Source organism: Amblyomma americanum, chromosome 11 (assembly GCF_052857255.1).
Source record: "Amblyomma americanum isolate KBUSLIRL-KWMA chromosome 11, ASM5285725v1, whole genome shotgun sequence".
Lineage (NCBI taxonomy): Eukaryota > Metazoa > Arthropoda > Arachnida > Ixodida > Ixodidae > Amblyomma > Amblyomma americanum.
The window spans coordinates 24,788,331-24,803,783 of record NC_135507.1 but is presented as its reverse complement, the minus strand read 5'-3'; the positions used below and the strand labels follow the sequence as shown (position 1 = coordinate 24,803,783).

The following is a 15,453-nucleotide window of genomic DNA, read 5'->3' as shown; positions in this document are numbered from 1 at the left end:
CTAATGATGCATATAAGACATTAGAATACGTGGAACACCACGCGCTATTCGCCTACGACCGCTGAATAATTTATAATTAAATTTCTTTTCCCGTGCTGTTTCGATTTGATTAACCGAACGAAGGCTTCCTTATGTCCCATGAGGCATGACAAAAAGTGCAATATAATCGCTGATCCGTCGTTTGTTGTCATTCCGGCTTTTGAAGCAGGCTATCTCATGCGTTGTGAAGAACTAAAACTAGTTATCAGCGGTTATATTGCCGTTTCTTCAAGTCTGACGTGACATAAACACACCCTATAGACATCACAGCCATCGTTCGGCTGTAGAAACTGAAAGAGCATCAAGAAGATATTTAATTATAAACAACATAGTCGTCGTAGCGGAAGCCACGGGGTTATCCATGTATACTCATGTTAAACGCATCATATGAAAGGCCAAAATAATAATAATAATAATTGGTTTTTTGGGGGAAAGGAAATGGCGCAGTATCTGTCTCATATATCGTTGGACACCTGAACCGCGCCGTAAGGGAAGGGATAAAGGAGGGAGTGAAAGAAGAAAGGAAGAGAGAGGTGCCGTAGTGGAGGGCTCCGGAATAATTTCGACCACCTGGGGATCTTTAACGTGCACTGACATCGCACAGCACACGGGCGCCTTACCGTTTTTCCTCCATAAAAACGCAGCCGCCGTGGTCGGGTTCGAACTCGGGAACTCAGGATCAGTAGTCGAGCGCCCTAACCACTGAGCCACCGCGGCGGGGCAAGGCCAAAACGCGCAAGCAGAAATTGGATGTATGCACTCTTTTAACTGAACTGCGTTGGCCAGCGTATCTATGGGCTTTCCTTTTTTTGCGGCATGCGTACTATCCTTAAATACTTCGCGCAAGGTGCAGGCTAGGTTTCCACCAGTCCCATACAGGGTCAAGGTATACGGCCGAAGTGACATCCCGTAAAGCGGGGCACGGCTCACTGACGCGCCCTTGAAAAGCATGTCACTGAAAAAAAAAAAAAGCAGCTTGGGCTGTGCCGCTCACGCAAGCGCAACGGTAAGCCGGGGCAAGAGCCGGTGAGAATCCCGGGAAGCTTTCCATGCTATACGACAAACTTTTCGAGAGAGTTCGCGCACTTTCTGAGCATGCATGTTTCTTGCCTTTTTTTCTCTCTTTTGTAACTGTATAGTGAAGATCACATGTGCGGTCTTGAGCAATATGAGAAGGAACAGGCTTTTCGGAGAAAGCTGCAAAATTTCTCGTTATTTTTCCGCTAAATTTGAGAATGGCTTTTGGATATTATGCGCCAACAACCGAGGAAAGCTGTTCTTGTCACGCATAATTATGGAGTAATCAATAAACTAATGCTCAAACTTCGTTCTCTCTCATATTGCTCAAGCCTTGTACTGCCCTGATGCTCAAATATGCAAGACTTCCGCATAGAAAGCGTCACTTTAGCTGTGAAGTTGTATTCGAATAACTCCCTTTTCAAATTCAGTAAAACGAGTTCTTGGGCGAGTTGGTTACTTATCTTAGGAATAGTAGCAGCGCAAAAAAACACACACAAAAGAAGAAGAACGAGACACTGAGAGACACGCACAGACGCACAGCAGCGTCTTTTGCCTGTGTGTGTGTGTGTGTGTGTGTGTGTGTGTGTGTGTGTGTGTGTGTGTGTGTGTGTGTGTGTGTGTGTGTGTGTGTGTGTGTGTGTGTGTGTGTGTGTGTGTGTGTGTGTGTGTGTGTGTGTGTGTGTGTGTGTGTGTGTGTGTGTGTGTGTGTGTGTGTGTGTGTGTGTGTGTGTGTGTGTGTGTGTGTGTGTTTTGCGCTGCTACTATGCCCAAGATAAAACTTTTAAAATTCGCTCGTCAAATCGTTTCCCAATTACAGCCAAGTAATTATTTCGGCAAACCACTCAAAATTTCTCTGTCCGATTTGCTGCTAACCACTTTCGGAATATTTCACATTACTAGTAAATTAGCTTGTTAGCAAAGCAGTAAAGCAGCAAATCAGCTCGCGTGAGCGGGGTTAAGCGGGACACTTCAGCAGTCTCTCTTTCTCTACAATCTGGTCTTGTCATTGTGAGTTCGTACAAGGCAGTTAAGTGGCCATTAGCCGCTGTGACTCCGCGGCCAGTAAAGAGTTTTCAGTCGCACAAAACACGCCTAACTACACCTGAAGGCCTCTAGCGAAAGTCTATTCAGAGGAGCTTGCGATGCTCGCTAAATTCTATCAATAACAGGCAGACGAGCACTCTTCATTTAATTAATTCGTACATCTTCTCTTCATTAATGCCACCAAAACGTCGAACAGCACTTATGACAGCATCCGTCATGCTGGTGATCCGTAGTTTTCACCCGGATTTCGTTACTTTCATGTAATTCACTTGTCTACAGCGAAAGAACATCATCGTTTCTTTGAACATTACTTACTTTTCCGTTTATACAACGAGCGCCCCCTGATGCTGAATCAAATGCCCGTTCTTGTGTTATTGCCGGGTGCAGGAAAAAATGTCCCCGGAAGATACGTCCCCAGATAAAAGTCCCCCGAGGAAGCGCCCACAGGGCAAAAGTGTCCCCGGTTGAAAAATTACCAGAAAATAGAATTCTTTGGGAGCCCACTGAACAGAAAATTGCCCTCTTTATTGGTATTTTACAACACCAAGTGCCACTATGGTCATGCAGTGCCGGTCATGCCAAGAAAAGCCGCACCACAAAGCACTTCCCCTGGTGACACCACTGGAGCGACGAACCATCCAGAGACGCACTTGCCCTCAGCCACTCCCTTTCCGCTGTCGTTATTTTTTTTTGCCGCCTGTTCCTGAGTTAATGATTTAAATGATTGTGGCTCTTCCACTGATCCATAATGCCAGTTTTCTCTAAAAACATTAAAAGTGGTTGTGGCACTGATTGCCGCTCAGTTTGGGAGCCCTCAGGATAAGCGATGACAGCCATTACGTTTGGCACAGCACCAGAGAGGGGTTTAACGCCCGGAATCTGGTCGTTGTTTAGTCCCTTCCATGCCGATAGGTGGAATCGCTGTAGCATACAACGTTGCATTGTTTGTCCTGCTTCCTCCATCGCAGGGGGATGAGTGGGAGGCGTTCGCCTGAAAGTTATCATGTTTTAGCTCTGTTTACCCGCCTGTAGGTACCGGGAACACATGTATAAGAGCAGTAGAGTATTTCTCGGGCATCTTCTGGCATTAGTCTCTTGTGTAACGTTCCACAATTAAATCCCCCCTTCAGCCATTACGTTTAGCACAGCACCCGCAGGAACAAATGTCTAATTTAGAGCGCACTGCGTACCGATAGTGCACGTAAGGTAAGATGCGGGGAAAGGCCAGGGAAAAGCTCGAGCCCATTAGAAAACCTGCGGGTACCCGGCGGCACTGGGGATCGAACCCGCACTTCCCGCACGCGAGGCAGATGCTCAAATCACGGAAGATTAAGGGACGTTTGGCGACACCCGTTATCCGGGGACGTTTTTTTCCGGAACCCGTTTTCGCCAGCCATCCGTCGTGTCTTGCACTGTGTGACAGTCACAGCGCGACTTGAAGTTTGCATCGTACAGAGGCAAAGCGTCTAATGGAAGGAAATAGTGTACAGGCCTAAGAAAGCAGTTTCATGGCCCCTTTTACAAAAGAACTAGCACGAGAACTGTCGAACATTTCAGTGGTGACTAAGGATGAGTGCTTTGGTTGCCACTGGACGAGGCCATCTTCGCGACTACTGGGAACGAACAATGGGTCCTTTCCCAAGGCACGAACATATACCCCACGCAGTGGTGTCGGAACGCGCTCGGCTTGGCGCGCGTATTACTTGGCTTGGCACCCGCGCAATGCAATCGAAACACTGACCTCGCATTGCGGAAGCACTGGTGACGGGTCGCCCCCTGGCAAAACCGGTATCTTGTGTACGTGACGACGTGCTCTTGTTATCCTTACGGTGTATGTGTTTCTTCGAATCTGTTTACCCATAGGCGCAGTAAGCTTGGGAGTTTACTTCCGCTATCTACGAGGTGTGATGCGCTCGTCTCCTCGCGATAAGTGCGGGGGGAAACCGTTGGCTCACAGGAATTTCCCCCCAGGAAGTTCCTTCTCTTTGCGGCGGTCACGGAAGGCGGAATCACGTGTTGCACTCCCGCGGTGCAAGACGGAAAGGGAAAAGGAACCGATGTCTGTCTTGGTTAACGCACGTGTCGCAAAACAGGTCGGCCAGTGTGACCTCGACGAAGAAGGAAAGGGCCGATCAGGCCGTGCATGCGAGTAAGCGTCGTAACGTCGTGTTGTTTCTGCGGCTCCATTTCTGTGGACTTCTTGCGCCGTCCTATTTCGTGCTCGCGAAAGCGCAGCTCGCTTAGAGCGAGTTGTGTCGTCGTTACGTTGGAACAAATCCTAACGCCTCCGCGTGTGTTGGTGTCGCAAGGGCGTCAGCTCTCTTACAAAATTTGTCTGTAGACAGTCTATAGACTTCTCATAGACTCTATTGCCTTCCTATAGATATTACCTTTTGTCTATTCATAATCTATAAAGTGTGTACAACGGCCATAAATCTACAGATGGTCCGTAGACTGTCTACAGGATTTGTATTGCTTGTAGACTGTTCTCTAGGATTGGTCTATAGAGATTTTGTAGACTTTATAGAGAAAAGTCTATGGACAGTCTATAGACTGTCTAAAGAAATTTTTAGACAGAAAGGTAGGCAGGCAAAAAGAATGAAAGAAAGAAGGCGCGAAGGAATGAATGAACGGGAAAAGAAAGAAAAAAAACGAATGCAAGGAAAACAAAAACATAACAGAGAAAAAAGAAAATGAAGGAAGATAGGGGAAATAACGAGGACAGATATAAAGAAAGGATAGAAAGAATGAAAAAGAAAGTGAGAAAGGTAGAAACTGAGAAAAAGGGGAAAAAATGAAGAAACCAGCAAAAGCACTCAACATACAGAACCAAAACAGAAAGTGCGTCTGACGCATTCCCTCACCACTTTCATTTCACTTCTCCATTCTGCCTGCTATCCTTTATTTCCGCTGCCCCAGCTCACGTGCCGCCGCCGCAGTGATGGCAGATGCCGGGGTTAGCAAACATCTTTTAACTTCCATTTTATTATTATTTTTATTAAACACTTACTACTTACTACTGCTGACACATTCAACCATTTCTGGTAAATGTTTAAAGTTGCGCAGGCGTTTTTGCCAATTCCTAAAGGCTTCTTGGATGGTTATTTTCGCGGCGAATGAATGAATGAATGAATGAATGAATGAATGCCAGTTCCTACCAGTTGGAGGGAAGAAGTCGAGCCAAATATCTGTAATAATGCGACACCGGCATTCCATCGGTTTTCCATGCACTTGTAGATAACAACAGAAAAGGCGTGAGGAGAGATAACGGTTATAGTCGTCGCGGCAAACAACACTGTCCACAGGAATGGAGACGTAAGGAAGCCATAAACGGTGACAGTGTTTCCGCAGAAGGTCGTATTCGTTATCAACACTGTCGTGAACCTATGCTGCGCAAGACACGGTAACAGCCACTTCGCAAGCATTGTACTTTGATCACGAAACAAACGGAGGTGCCTTTCACGGTGACCGTCGGATCTCCTCTTCCTCAGCTGCAGTCACTGGCAGCACGTCTACATTTTGCGCTACAGCATTCGCAAGACCAGTTTGTCCGATACTAAATAGTTAGGCCTGTAATCCCTGAGCAATAAAAGTATTCAATGAAATTCCTTAACGCCAAGCATTACGTCTCTACTGACTAGTGCAGAAACGTAAAAAGAATCTAGTAGGTTTATTGAGAAAAATTTTATTACTATGCAAAGAACCCTCGCAAATCAGGTTAATTCAGAGACTCTGGAAGCAATATAACAACTCTTATTTATTTATTTTATTTAGACGATACTGCAGACCTTATACGGTCCAAGCAGGATGGGCGAAGTTAATCAACAACAACTGATATGCATAGCATCAAGAACAGTAGTGCAATTCAAAATTACAGAGAATGGTCACAAATAGCAGATTGCCGGAATATGGAGTCAGAATTAAACAACGTTAGCAAGAGCATTTCCAAAATTTTCATTTTCAAAAACTATTTCTGGTAATATTTTCCACTCTGTGATAGTTAGTGGGAAATATTTGAATTGGTTTGTTCGAGCAGAGTCGGGAGCCAAGGTTTGATTACGCTTATGGCGGGTTTTTCGAGTTATTGACTTTGTGACGTAAGTGTCAGGGAGATGGCCAATTTCCTGTGAAGTAGTGAATGCAGAAAGCGCAATCTTGAAATTTCTTAGGCACATAAAATAAATGAGCTTAGCAGTGGGTTTATTGAACTTTAGGTTGTTTCACAGGGAAGGATGGCTTATTGGAATGAGCAAACTTACGGCCTGTTTTTTCCATCTCCGGTAGCTGATTTACTTCGACTTAGTTCAAAAAGAAGTTGGGAAATTTGTTGTATGAAGTATGCGGAACCTGCGGTGCCAAGGTGGCACTGCAGTTGTTTCATTCGGAGACCCAAACTGCTTTTGTCGGCCACTTGGGCCAATGCAAACGCGGGAACACATTCTCCGCGATTAGATACCCGCGTATGGCTGACAGTATTCATTGCCTAGCTTCTCTCGGCGTAGCCCAGATAGCTGACGCACGGCACGTGCGCCTTCGACAGAGCGCGGAGGCTCACGTCAATATGCGCCTGAAGGTGGCGCGGAAAAACACTATGAGTACTACCCAAAACTGCTTGCTCTTCTCGCTAGGCAGTGTGTTACGGCGCTGCAATCGGCACCGCAAATTTCAGCACAAGTTCCCCATACTGCGAAGATTTCAGACTTGTGCTTCGAGCTGAAATGGAAACTAGTGACATCTGTGTAACGGCATAGTCTACATTGTGTATGCTATGCAGTGTTTTACGTGGTCAGAGAAATCGCGGGATCAACTCAGCTATTTTTTCAACTGACTTGGTCAGCTTTTTTTCGACGGTGTACTCTTGGCAGCCAGATGATCTCAGCGTTTTTCTTTCTTTCGCTAGACGGAGCCTTCAGAGACTTGATGCACGTCGCTTACGTCAGCATTTTTGATACCTTGCAAAAAATTGTTAACGCGGTTTTGCTTTATAAGCCAGTTAAAAACCGCGCGATGATGCTATTGCAGCGGTATCCGCTCGCTCAGCGGGTGTTTCAGGTGCACCTTTGTAGTCTGACGTCCGGCCGGTTATTTGCTGTAGGTACAGTCGAGGACAAAAGTCTCTGGACCACGCGTTCCTCAAACGGAGCGGACAGCTATGCTATTAGCCGGCGGCTGGGGACCACATTTGTGGAGATGAAAAAGCAAAATTCTGACTTTCACCTCCAAAAGTGTGTTCTCCAGCCGCCGGCTAATGGCAGAGCTATCGGCTTCATTTGACGAACACGTGGTCCAGAAACTTTTGTGCGAGGCTACACATACCGTATTTATCGGTTCTCTACCTCTACAATAATTTTTTGTGCTTCGTGGTGCAAGGCAGAAAGTGTGACATATACTTATATAAAGCACTTGCAAAACTTACTGAGCTAACTACTAGGCCTATAGTGACGTCATCTTCGACAGCGAGAGTGTTAGTTCACGAGGAGCTCCTTCAAGATTTCAGAGCTCCTGTCGCGATAGACGTGTGTAATAAACAGAGAAAAGCGACGTCACATGTGCACGTTTCTCAACTGCTACTGATCCTCCTCCGTGTCCTACTCTATCCGATAGCCAAGAATGTTGTTTTACTGGTCATTTTAATAAAGTCCACATTGCAAGGATCTATAAACGAAGTGAAAAACCAAAATCTTATTTTTAACGCGACAGCGTTAAGAAGCTACTGTCGCAGAAAGGCCGGAGTCGTCGGCGTCGGCGTCTTTGGCCGTGAGCGAAAAATGGCGCATCTCGGTGGACACCTGAACCGCGCCGTAAGGGAAGGGATTTTAACGCGACAGCGTTAAGGAATAATTGATAGATGAATCGATCGATTGATTGATTGATTGATTGATTGATTGATTGATTGATTGATTGATTGATTGATTGATTGAATGGATGAATGAATGATCGATCGATTTTTCTTTCCCTTACGGCGCGGTACGGGTGTCCAGCGAGAACGTTGAGACAGGCGTCATTTTCTTTCCTTGAAACCAATTTTCATTTCATTTTCCGTCCCTTACGACCCGGTTCGGGTATCCGCCGAGATATGTGAGACGGGCGTCCTTTCCTTAAATTGCCCAACGGGCCACGCGTCGCGCCGAACGGGCGATGGCGTTCCGTGTACTCCTCGGCAACGCTGCGACACGCTGTCGCGTCTCACTCTTAAAGACGAATCATAAGCGTCTTCCAATTTTTTTTTAATTTTTTTGCAAGAAAATAAAATGTCTGATCATTAATGTGGGGCATGAACAGATTTCTGGCGTCCTAGAAGGGACTCGTGATAGGCCGATGAGAACAAGATTCCGCAGTGGGAACTGCGTGAGACAGAAGTGCCGGCCGCTCATTCAAATTGCTGGTAAATTGTGAAATTTTGTTGGCCACGTTTTATATTGCCGGTAAGTAGGAAAACCCAACGACAAGCAAATGCATTTAGAAAATCAAGATTGAAACAACAAATAGTGCCCTTGCTTTCAATTGAAAGTTAAACATCGACCATTGAATTTTGCAGTAGGTTCTACCAACCGCAGGCAGCATTCATTAAACGGAATTTAGACGACAGAAAGCAAAATTACGCAGTCATAATCATCATCATCGTCAGCCCAACTACGCCCACCTGCGGGACAAATGGCGTTTATTATTTATCTCCTAATTAACCCTCTCCTGTGCCGGCAGCGACATTTTGTCCCTGCAAATATCGTAATTTAATCCACCCATCTGGCTCTCCGAAAAACCCTGGTACGCTCGGCTTCTCTAGAAATCCACTCCATTATCTCAAGGGACCATCAGTTATCTTCCCTTTACATTACATGCACATTTCTTGCTCATTTCTCTGTCCATGCACATTTCTTGCTAATTGTCACTAGGGCATGCTTAGGTCGCGGTTTTTCCCTCTCCCACTCCGCTCTCTTTCTGTATCTTAACGTTAGCGTGCTATACACAGAGTGGTGCGGGCTGACGTAACATTTCTTTGGTACTTTTTAAAGCCTCAGCATGTATTTCTGTTCTGTCTCTTAGCATTACACCTATTTTCTAATTGCGCCTATTTTTCTTTCCGTAGCTCGCTGTGCTGTCCCCACTCTAATTTCAGGCGCTTTTGTTCGCCTCCAAGTTCTTGTCCCATAAGGGACCACTGGCAAGATACAACTGTTATGTACTGGTAAGTTGTTATTTGTGGACTGACAGTGCGGATCAGATGAACCCTCATTGTTATCCTCCCAGTTATTTCCTTCTCACGGTCCGGATATAGCAAAAATAGCAAAAATACGTCATTGCGCAAACAGCACTCGCAAAGCGACCTTGTTCCTGAAAGATGAATACGTTAACTGGAAATTAAATTAATCTTAGAGAGGCTGTATCTCATTACGAATTCATTGCATATAAATGTATATAGGCTTGGGAAAGTTGCTTTCCGTATGACGAGTCCCATAATTCCAGAACTTTTCCATATGAATCGTATGCAATTATATAGACTATAGGGGCAGCCCGTATAGAGACATACGGAATCCATATAACTTCATTACCGCTGTATAGAAATTTTATGGAAAATACACAAAAAGTTTATAGACATCATATATATAAATTACATAAAGATCACATCAATTTGCATATATTTTTTCATACGATATGGATTCCATGTTGCCATAATTCCATAAGAGCGGCTCATGCGGAACGTTTCAGTTGGGTGTTGAAATCTCTCTTAAACTTTGCAAGTGGCTGCTAAGTTTGTTACGTAAGCTATGTATATGAATTCAACTCTCTTGATTAGGTAAAAGTCGCAACTGAGGTACAAGAGTAACTGCTTATCTTAAAGCGGTAAAGAGTAAACCTTAAACAGTAAATCGTAAAGCTCTGGTTAACCGCAAAAATAATGTACCATTAACAGTCACTAAGTTTCTTGGATATTTTAGTGAACGCATTTTGCAGCGCTACATATTGAAAAACCTAGATGACAACGTGCAAGTATGTGGCGGTGGGAGTGTTGCAACCTGCTATAAAATTTGCTGAACAAGCTGCTGGACTTAAACACAAGGAACGCTTGCGGGGCAAGCATGAGATGAAGGGCATGCCTTGCAAAAAGTGTAACCGCCGCTGTGGCTGAGTCGTCACGGCGCTCGGCTGCTGGACCGTAAGACGCGGGTTCGATCCCGGCCGCGGTGGTCGAATTTCGATGTAGGCGAATTTCTAGAGGCCCGTGTACTGTGCGGTGTCGGTGCACGTTAAGGATCCCCAGGTGGTCGGAATTTCCGGAGCACTTCACTACGGCGTCCCTCATAGCCTGAGTCGCTTCGGGATGTTAAACCCCTATAAACCAAACAAAACCAATCTTTTATGCCCACACACTTACTTGCATATTATTTTCGACCGCCTGTGTGCAACTTCCCGCTTCACAGCTAGTGTGTGGGGTTTCACGTTCCAGAGCCGCACATATAATTTCACGAACGCCGTAGTGGAGGGCTCCGAATTAATTTTCCACTACCTGGGGATCTCTAACGTGCACTGCCATCGCACAGCACACGGACGTATTGCTTTTCGGCCCCGTCAAAATCCGGCCGCCCTCAAACTAATGGCAACTTGAAATCACAGGTGCACTCTAAGCAGAAAAGAGTGAAAATGAAGTAAGGCGTCCTCTAGCGGACTTCTTTTTATAAACGGAACTACTCTAGAGGACAGCTTACTCCTTTTTTTTACTCTCACACAGGCGTATTCGTGCTTGGAGTGCGGTTGGTTATTACGCTACAGAAGCCCTTTCAGCAGCACAGCTACTCATGAACCTAGCAGAGCTTAAAAGTAATGGCGGTGGTACCACGTTAGGTACCGCATAAAAAGTGAAGTGAAGCGCCTATACTGTCAACAAGCCCTTCGCCAAAAAGAATTCCAGCCCACGTCCACAGCTGGGACAGCACAAGAAACATTAACCGCGTCCAACTTTCACATCGCGCATTGGTTGAGCGCTGAATGCAGCTAGTGAGTAGTAGTGGTGGTTTATTAAAATAACAATAAAAATGAAGGATAAGATTTTTGCTAGCCCCGGCACCTGCCATCGATATTGAAGCACCTAAGCTGGGGCAGCGGAAATAAAGGATAGCAGGCAGAATGGAGAAATTAAATGAAAGAGGTGAGGGGACAGGAAGAAAGGATAGGGGGGGAAGTAATATGTGCAAACTATATACACAATAAGAAATGTGTACAGGTTAGGGCGCTCGACTACTGATCCGGAGTTCCCGGGTTCGAACCCGACCGCGGCGGCTGCATTTTTATGGAGGAAAAACGCTAAGGCGCCCGTGTGCTGTGCGATGTCAGTGCACGTTAAAGATCCCCAGGTGGTCGAAATTATGCCGGAGCCCTCCACTACGGCACCTATTCTTCCCTTCTTCTTTCACTCCCACCCTTATCCCTTCCCTTACGGCGCGGTTCAGGTGTCCCAACGTTATATGAGACAGATACTGCGCCATTTCCTTTCCCCAAAAACCAATTATTATTATTATTATTATTATTATTATTATTATTATTATTATTATTATTATTATTATTATTATTATTATTATTATTATTATTATTATTATTATTATTATTATTATTATTATTATTATTATTATTATTATTCTTATTATTATTCTTATTATTATTATTATTCTTATTATTATTATTATTATTATTATTATTATTATTATTATTATTATTATTATTATTATTATTATTACAGGTTGCGCACAGGAAGAAAGGATAGGGGGAGAGGTAATATACACAAACTATATACACAATAAGAAATGTGTACAGGTTGCGCGCGTGATTAGTTCATGATGGAGCAAGCTAGGGAGTGAAAAATTCACCTCTTCTCCCGTACCGCACACGGTACCACAGAGTGAGTAAGCTGGCCCGCTACCGTCTCTCATCACTTGGTCAGGCGCCAACTCCGTCGCCGTCCGAACTGAGTTTCCCTCGGCCGTTGGTTCATCGCTGCGCGTCTCTCTTATTTGGCTGTCGCTGCTTTCGTTGCTGGCAACGTCGGCGAGTGACGCAGGTTAAGGAATGTTGCCGCTTCTTAAAGCAACTGTTTGCCCGCGTCTGCCGGCCTTGCCACGAGTGCTCGTGCGACGGCGTTTACGATATGAGAAAAACTGTGCCGATAAGCTATGCTTTGGATTTGCCTCACTGAGGGTTGGGTATCTGCTTATTGGGTAGAACAGCGCAGCTGAATGAAAGACCCAGCGAATAAGGAAACAACAGGAAGAGCTATTTATCAACGGAGGGGAGAAAAAAGGCGAGGCTCTCAGATCATACATGGGAGTTTATCAGTATCCCTCAAGCGAGAAGTATATAACAGCTTTATCTTACCGGTGCTCGCCTATGGGACAGAAACGTGGAGGCTAACGAAAAGGGTACAACATAAATTGAGGACTTAAATTGAGCTAGGGAAAGGATGATAGGTATAACTTTAAGAGAACCGAAGCAGGCAGAGTGGGCGAGGGAAAAAACACGGGTTAATGACATCCCAGTCGAAATCAAGAGGAAAAAATGGGCTTGGGCACGGCATGTAATGCGAAGGCAAGATAACCGCTGGTCCTTAAGGGTAACGGAGTGGATACCAAGATAAGGGAAGCGTAGCGGGGGGCGGCACAAGGTTAGGTGGGCGGATGAGATTAGGAAATGTGCGGGGATAGGGTGGTCGTAGCTGGCACAGGACAGTGCTAATTGAAGAGGCATGGGAGAGGGCTTTGTCCTGCAGTGGACGTAGTTGTTGTTGTTGTGGTTGTTGTTACCCTCATGCAATTTCCTACGCCCACGTAGGGGCATTGGCCAAGAATTTGGGGGGGGGGGGGGGGGACAAAGAGTTTTACAGATAAATATTTCCTGGACGAAAATAAAATGAATGCTGAGACTGATGATGATGACGACGACGACGACGACGATGATGATGATGATGGTGATGGAGAAAAACTGTGACGCAGACGAAAAAGCTTGACGCCAGGACGACACCGTGAGCCATAGAAAGAATAAGCGCTGCACTGAAAGACAAAACTAGAGCAGTGTGGTTTAGAAAATAAAGGAAAGTTCATAATTAATTAAAGCAAGAAGTAGAAGACTTGGGTATAATTGATAACCGGTGGCCTATTATAGAAACCAAGTGGGTATACCGACGGAAGGGGAACGTAACCGAGTGAGTCGTTCTGGAAAATACTATGAGGAAAATTTCAGGGATAGGATATGGCTCCAACAGGGGCAAGGCAAGATCAATAGGGAGTCATTGCGACTGCAGGTTTATGTCCTTCAGCGCAATTAATGTGGGCGATCAAGATGGTGGTGGGTTAACACCCCCCAAAATGGCCGATTGTAGAAAGGTAATGATCAACGGCGATAAACTGCGCAGAAAGCTGTCCCGGAGACATTGACGACCGCCAAGCTGTCATGATTCCCGGACCCGCGGTGCCACGTCTGCCCTCTGGATTGGGCTGCTCGCGCACAAATCCCGAAAAATTCAGCGCAACACAAGTAAGTGTACTACGCAGTTCGAGCACAGGAGTATGTGGAAGTTTCCGGGCAGTGTTGGGAGAAAATCGTCGCTCCCAACATGCGCAAAGGTTTATCAATTCTTGGTCGTTAAGAGAATAATGTCCTCTCGTTTGGCCACTGTTACAATTACAAGCCAATTACAAGCCAATTTCATTTGGGAGATTCTCTAAGACACATTGGTATATTACCCGTTGAAGACTGTGCTTGCATACGAGAGGTAGCCAGTACGGGTGCGTTAACCGTCATTCTTCACTAGTAGCCACGGAGCATCTGAAGCATCGCTGGCATCATCTCCATCATCCGGATCACCTTCATCTCGGGCCAAAGATCCCTCCAATGTATCTCTGTTTAACCCTGTTCTGTACCACCTGCATCCGCTCTATTTCAGCAAACTTCCTTACCGCATCTACGTAGGCGTGCACGTGTCTTCCTAAAGAGGGGACCAGATTTCATAGCGCCCATTCTTGGCCTCTGGTAAGCAGGGAACAATATGATTACACTTGCTCCCCCTTCCCCCTTGTCTATTAGAAAAGGGGGGGGGGGGGGGAGGTGCCCACGGGTATACGTATCCCTTCCCCAGGAGCCCACTCTGATGTCCCCACACACGATCGGTTATCTTAAGCATCTGTCGCTTAACGAAGATGTCGCAAGTGGATGGCTGGAGCGAGGCCACTATATTATAACACTCTCGATCGGTTCTGCTGGCTTTAAATGTCGTCTAAATGACGCTAACTTCCCACCCGCACCCCATTATATTAACAGATTTTAGAACAGTCTCAAAGACATTCGTTTTTCAATCAGTCACTGAACTCTCCCACATGACGGTGCGAAAGGAGGCAGCTACGTAGGCCACCTTAAAATTTGTGACATCGTTGTCAGGTGAATAATAAGGGCGTAATTACTCATTGGCATCCACTCAATCGCTGCCATACGGCTACAGAATTCGTATAAATAAAGAAAAATTCGTCCTGGTCCGGGGTTCGAACCCGGGACCACCGCTTCCCCGGAGCAGTCGCTCTACCAACTGAGCTAACCGGGACGGCAAGCTTACGGTAGGGCGAGAGCGAACTGATCAATAACTCGAAGTGGGAACAGCGTTGACAAATGTTCTAGGGGAATCCCCCAAGGTCTGAGTAGATTTGTAATAAGGGAGTAATTACTCATTAGCATCCACCCAAGCGCAGCCATACGGCTCTAAAGGAAAGCTAAGCAGCTTTCTCAGAAACCTTGCAGTTAAAGAAAGATTCGTCCTGGTACGGGGTTCGAACCCGGAACCACCGCTTCACTGGAGCAGTCGCTTTACCTTGCGGGATTCCCCTAAACATTTGGCCAACGTTTCCTGGTGTGCGGCGCGCTAGTGTGAACGCTCTCTCCTCGAGCAGAATTCCTGCACCCGTTTTCGTCGGCGATGAGCGGAACGATGTGCTAGGAGCAGCGCAGTACCCGTAACGCACGGAAGCTCGTTTCGCGCTCTGAACGCTGCCGTGCCGCATCTCCTTCGTCGAGTCGTGACGAGCGTTGAAGACAGGGCGACACGCCACGGTGATCTCGAGGACGCGTCCTAAATTTTACTGCTTGGACGTCGCAGTTATTCGTCCCGCACTGCATGCAAACAAGACGCTCGCTCACGCACTTATCATGCCCCGATAACGGCGCGCTTGGAATAGTGTCCGGTGTGAAACGAACCCCCAAGTACTACTACGTCCACAGCGCCAGTATGGCGTACCGGTAGCGGCAATATGGAAAGAAACTCACTGCGAACATGGAACCACACGCCGACCACGCTTTGTCCATCGCTGAAATAGTTTT

At 46.1% G+C, this 15,453-nt stretch overlaps 1 protein-coding gene and 1 non-coding gene across 5 annotated transcripts in view; both read right to left on the bottom strand.

Moving 5' to 3' along the window:
* The window catches only part of LOC144109466 (excitatory amino acid transporter 3-like), an 81,917-nt gene that overhangs the window by 43,492 nt on the left and 22,972 nt on the right, over window positions 1–15,453 (bottom strand). The window contains exon 1 of one of the 4 annotated variants that reach the window (XM_077642278.1): window positions 11,964–12,109. The exons of the other annotated variants lie outside the window; for them this stretch is intronic. Coding sequence (XP_077498404.1) covers window positions 11,964–12,026 — 63 coding nt within the window. The 5' untranslated portion in view covers window positions 12,027–12,109. Of the gene's footprint in view, window positions 1–11,963; window positions 12,110–15,453 lie in introns of those variants that run through there. 4 annotated transcript variants of the gene reach the window in all.
* TRNAP-GGG (transfer RNA proline (anticodon GGG)) lies at window positions 14,610–14,683 on the bottom strand. Its single transcript has one exon. It is a non-coding gene; the product is annotated as a tRNA-Pro (tRNA).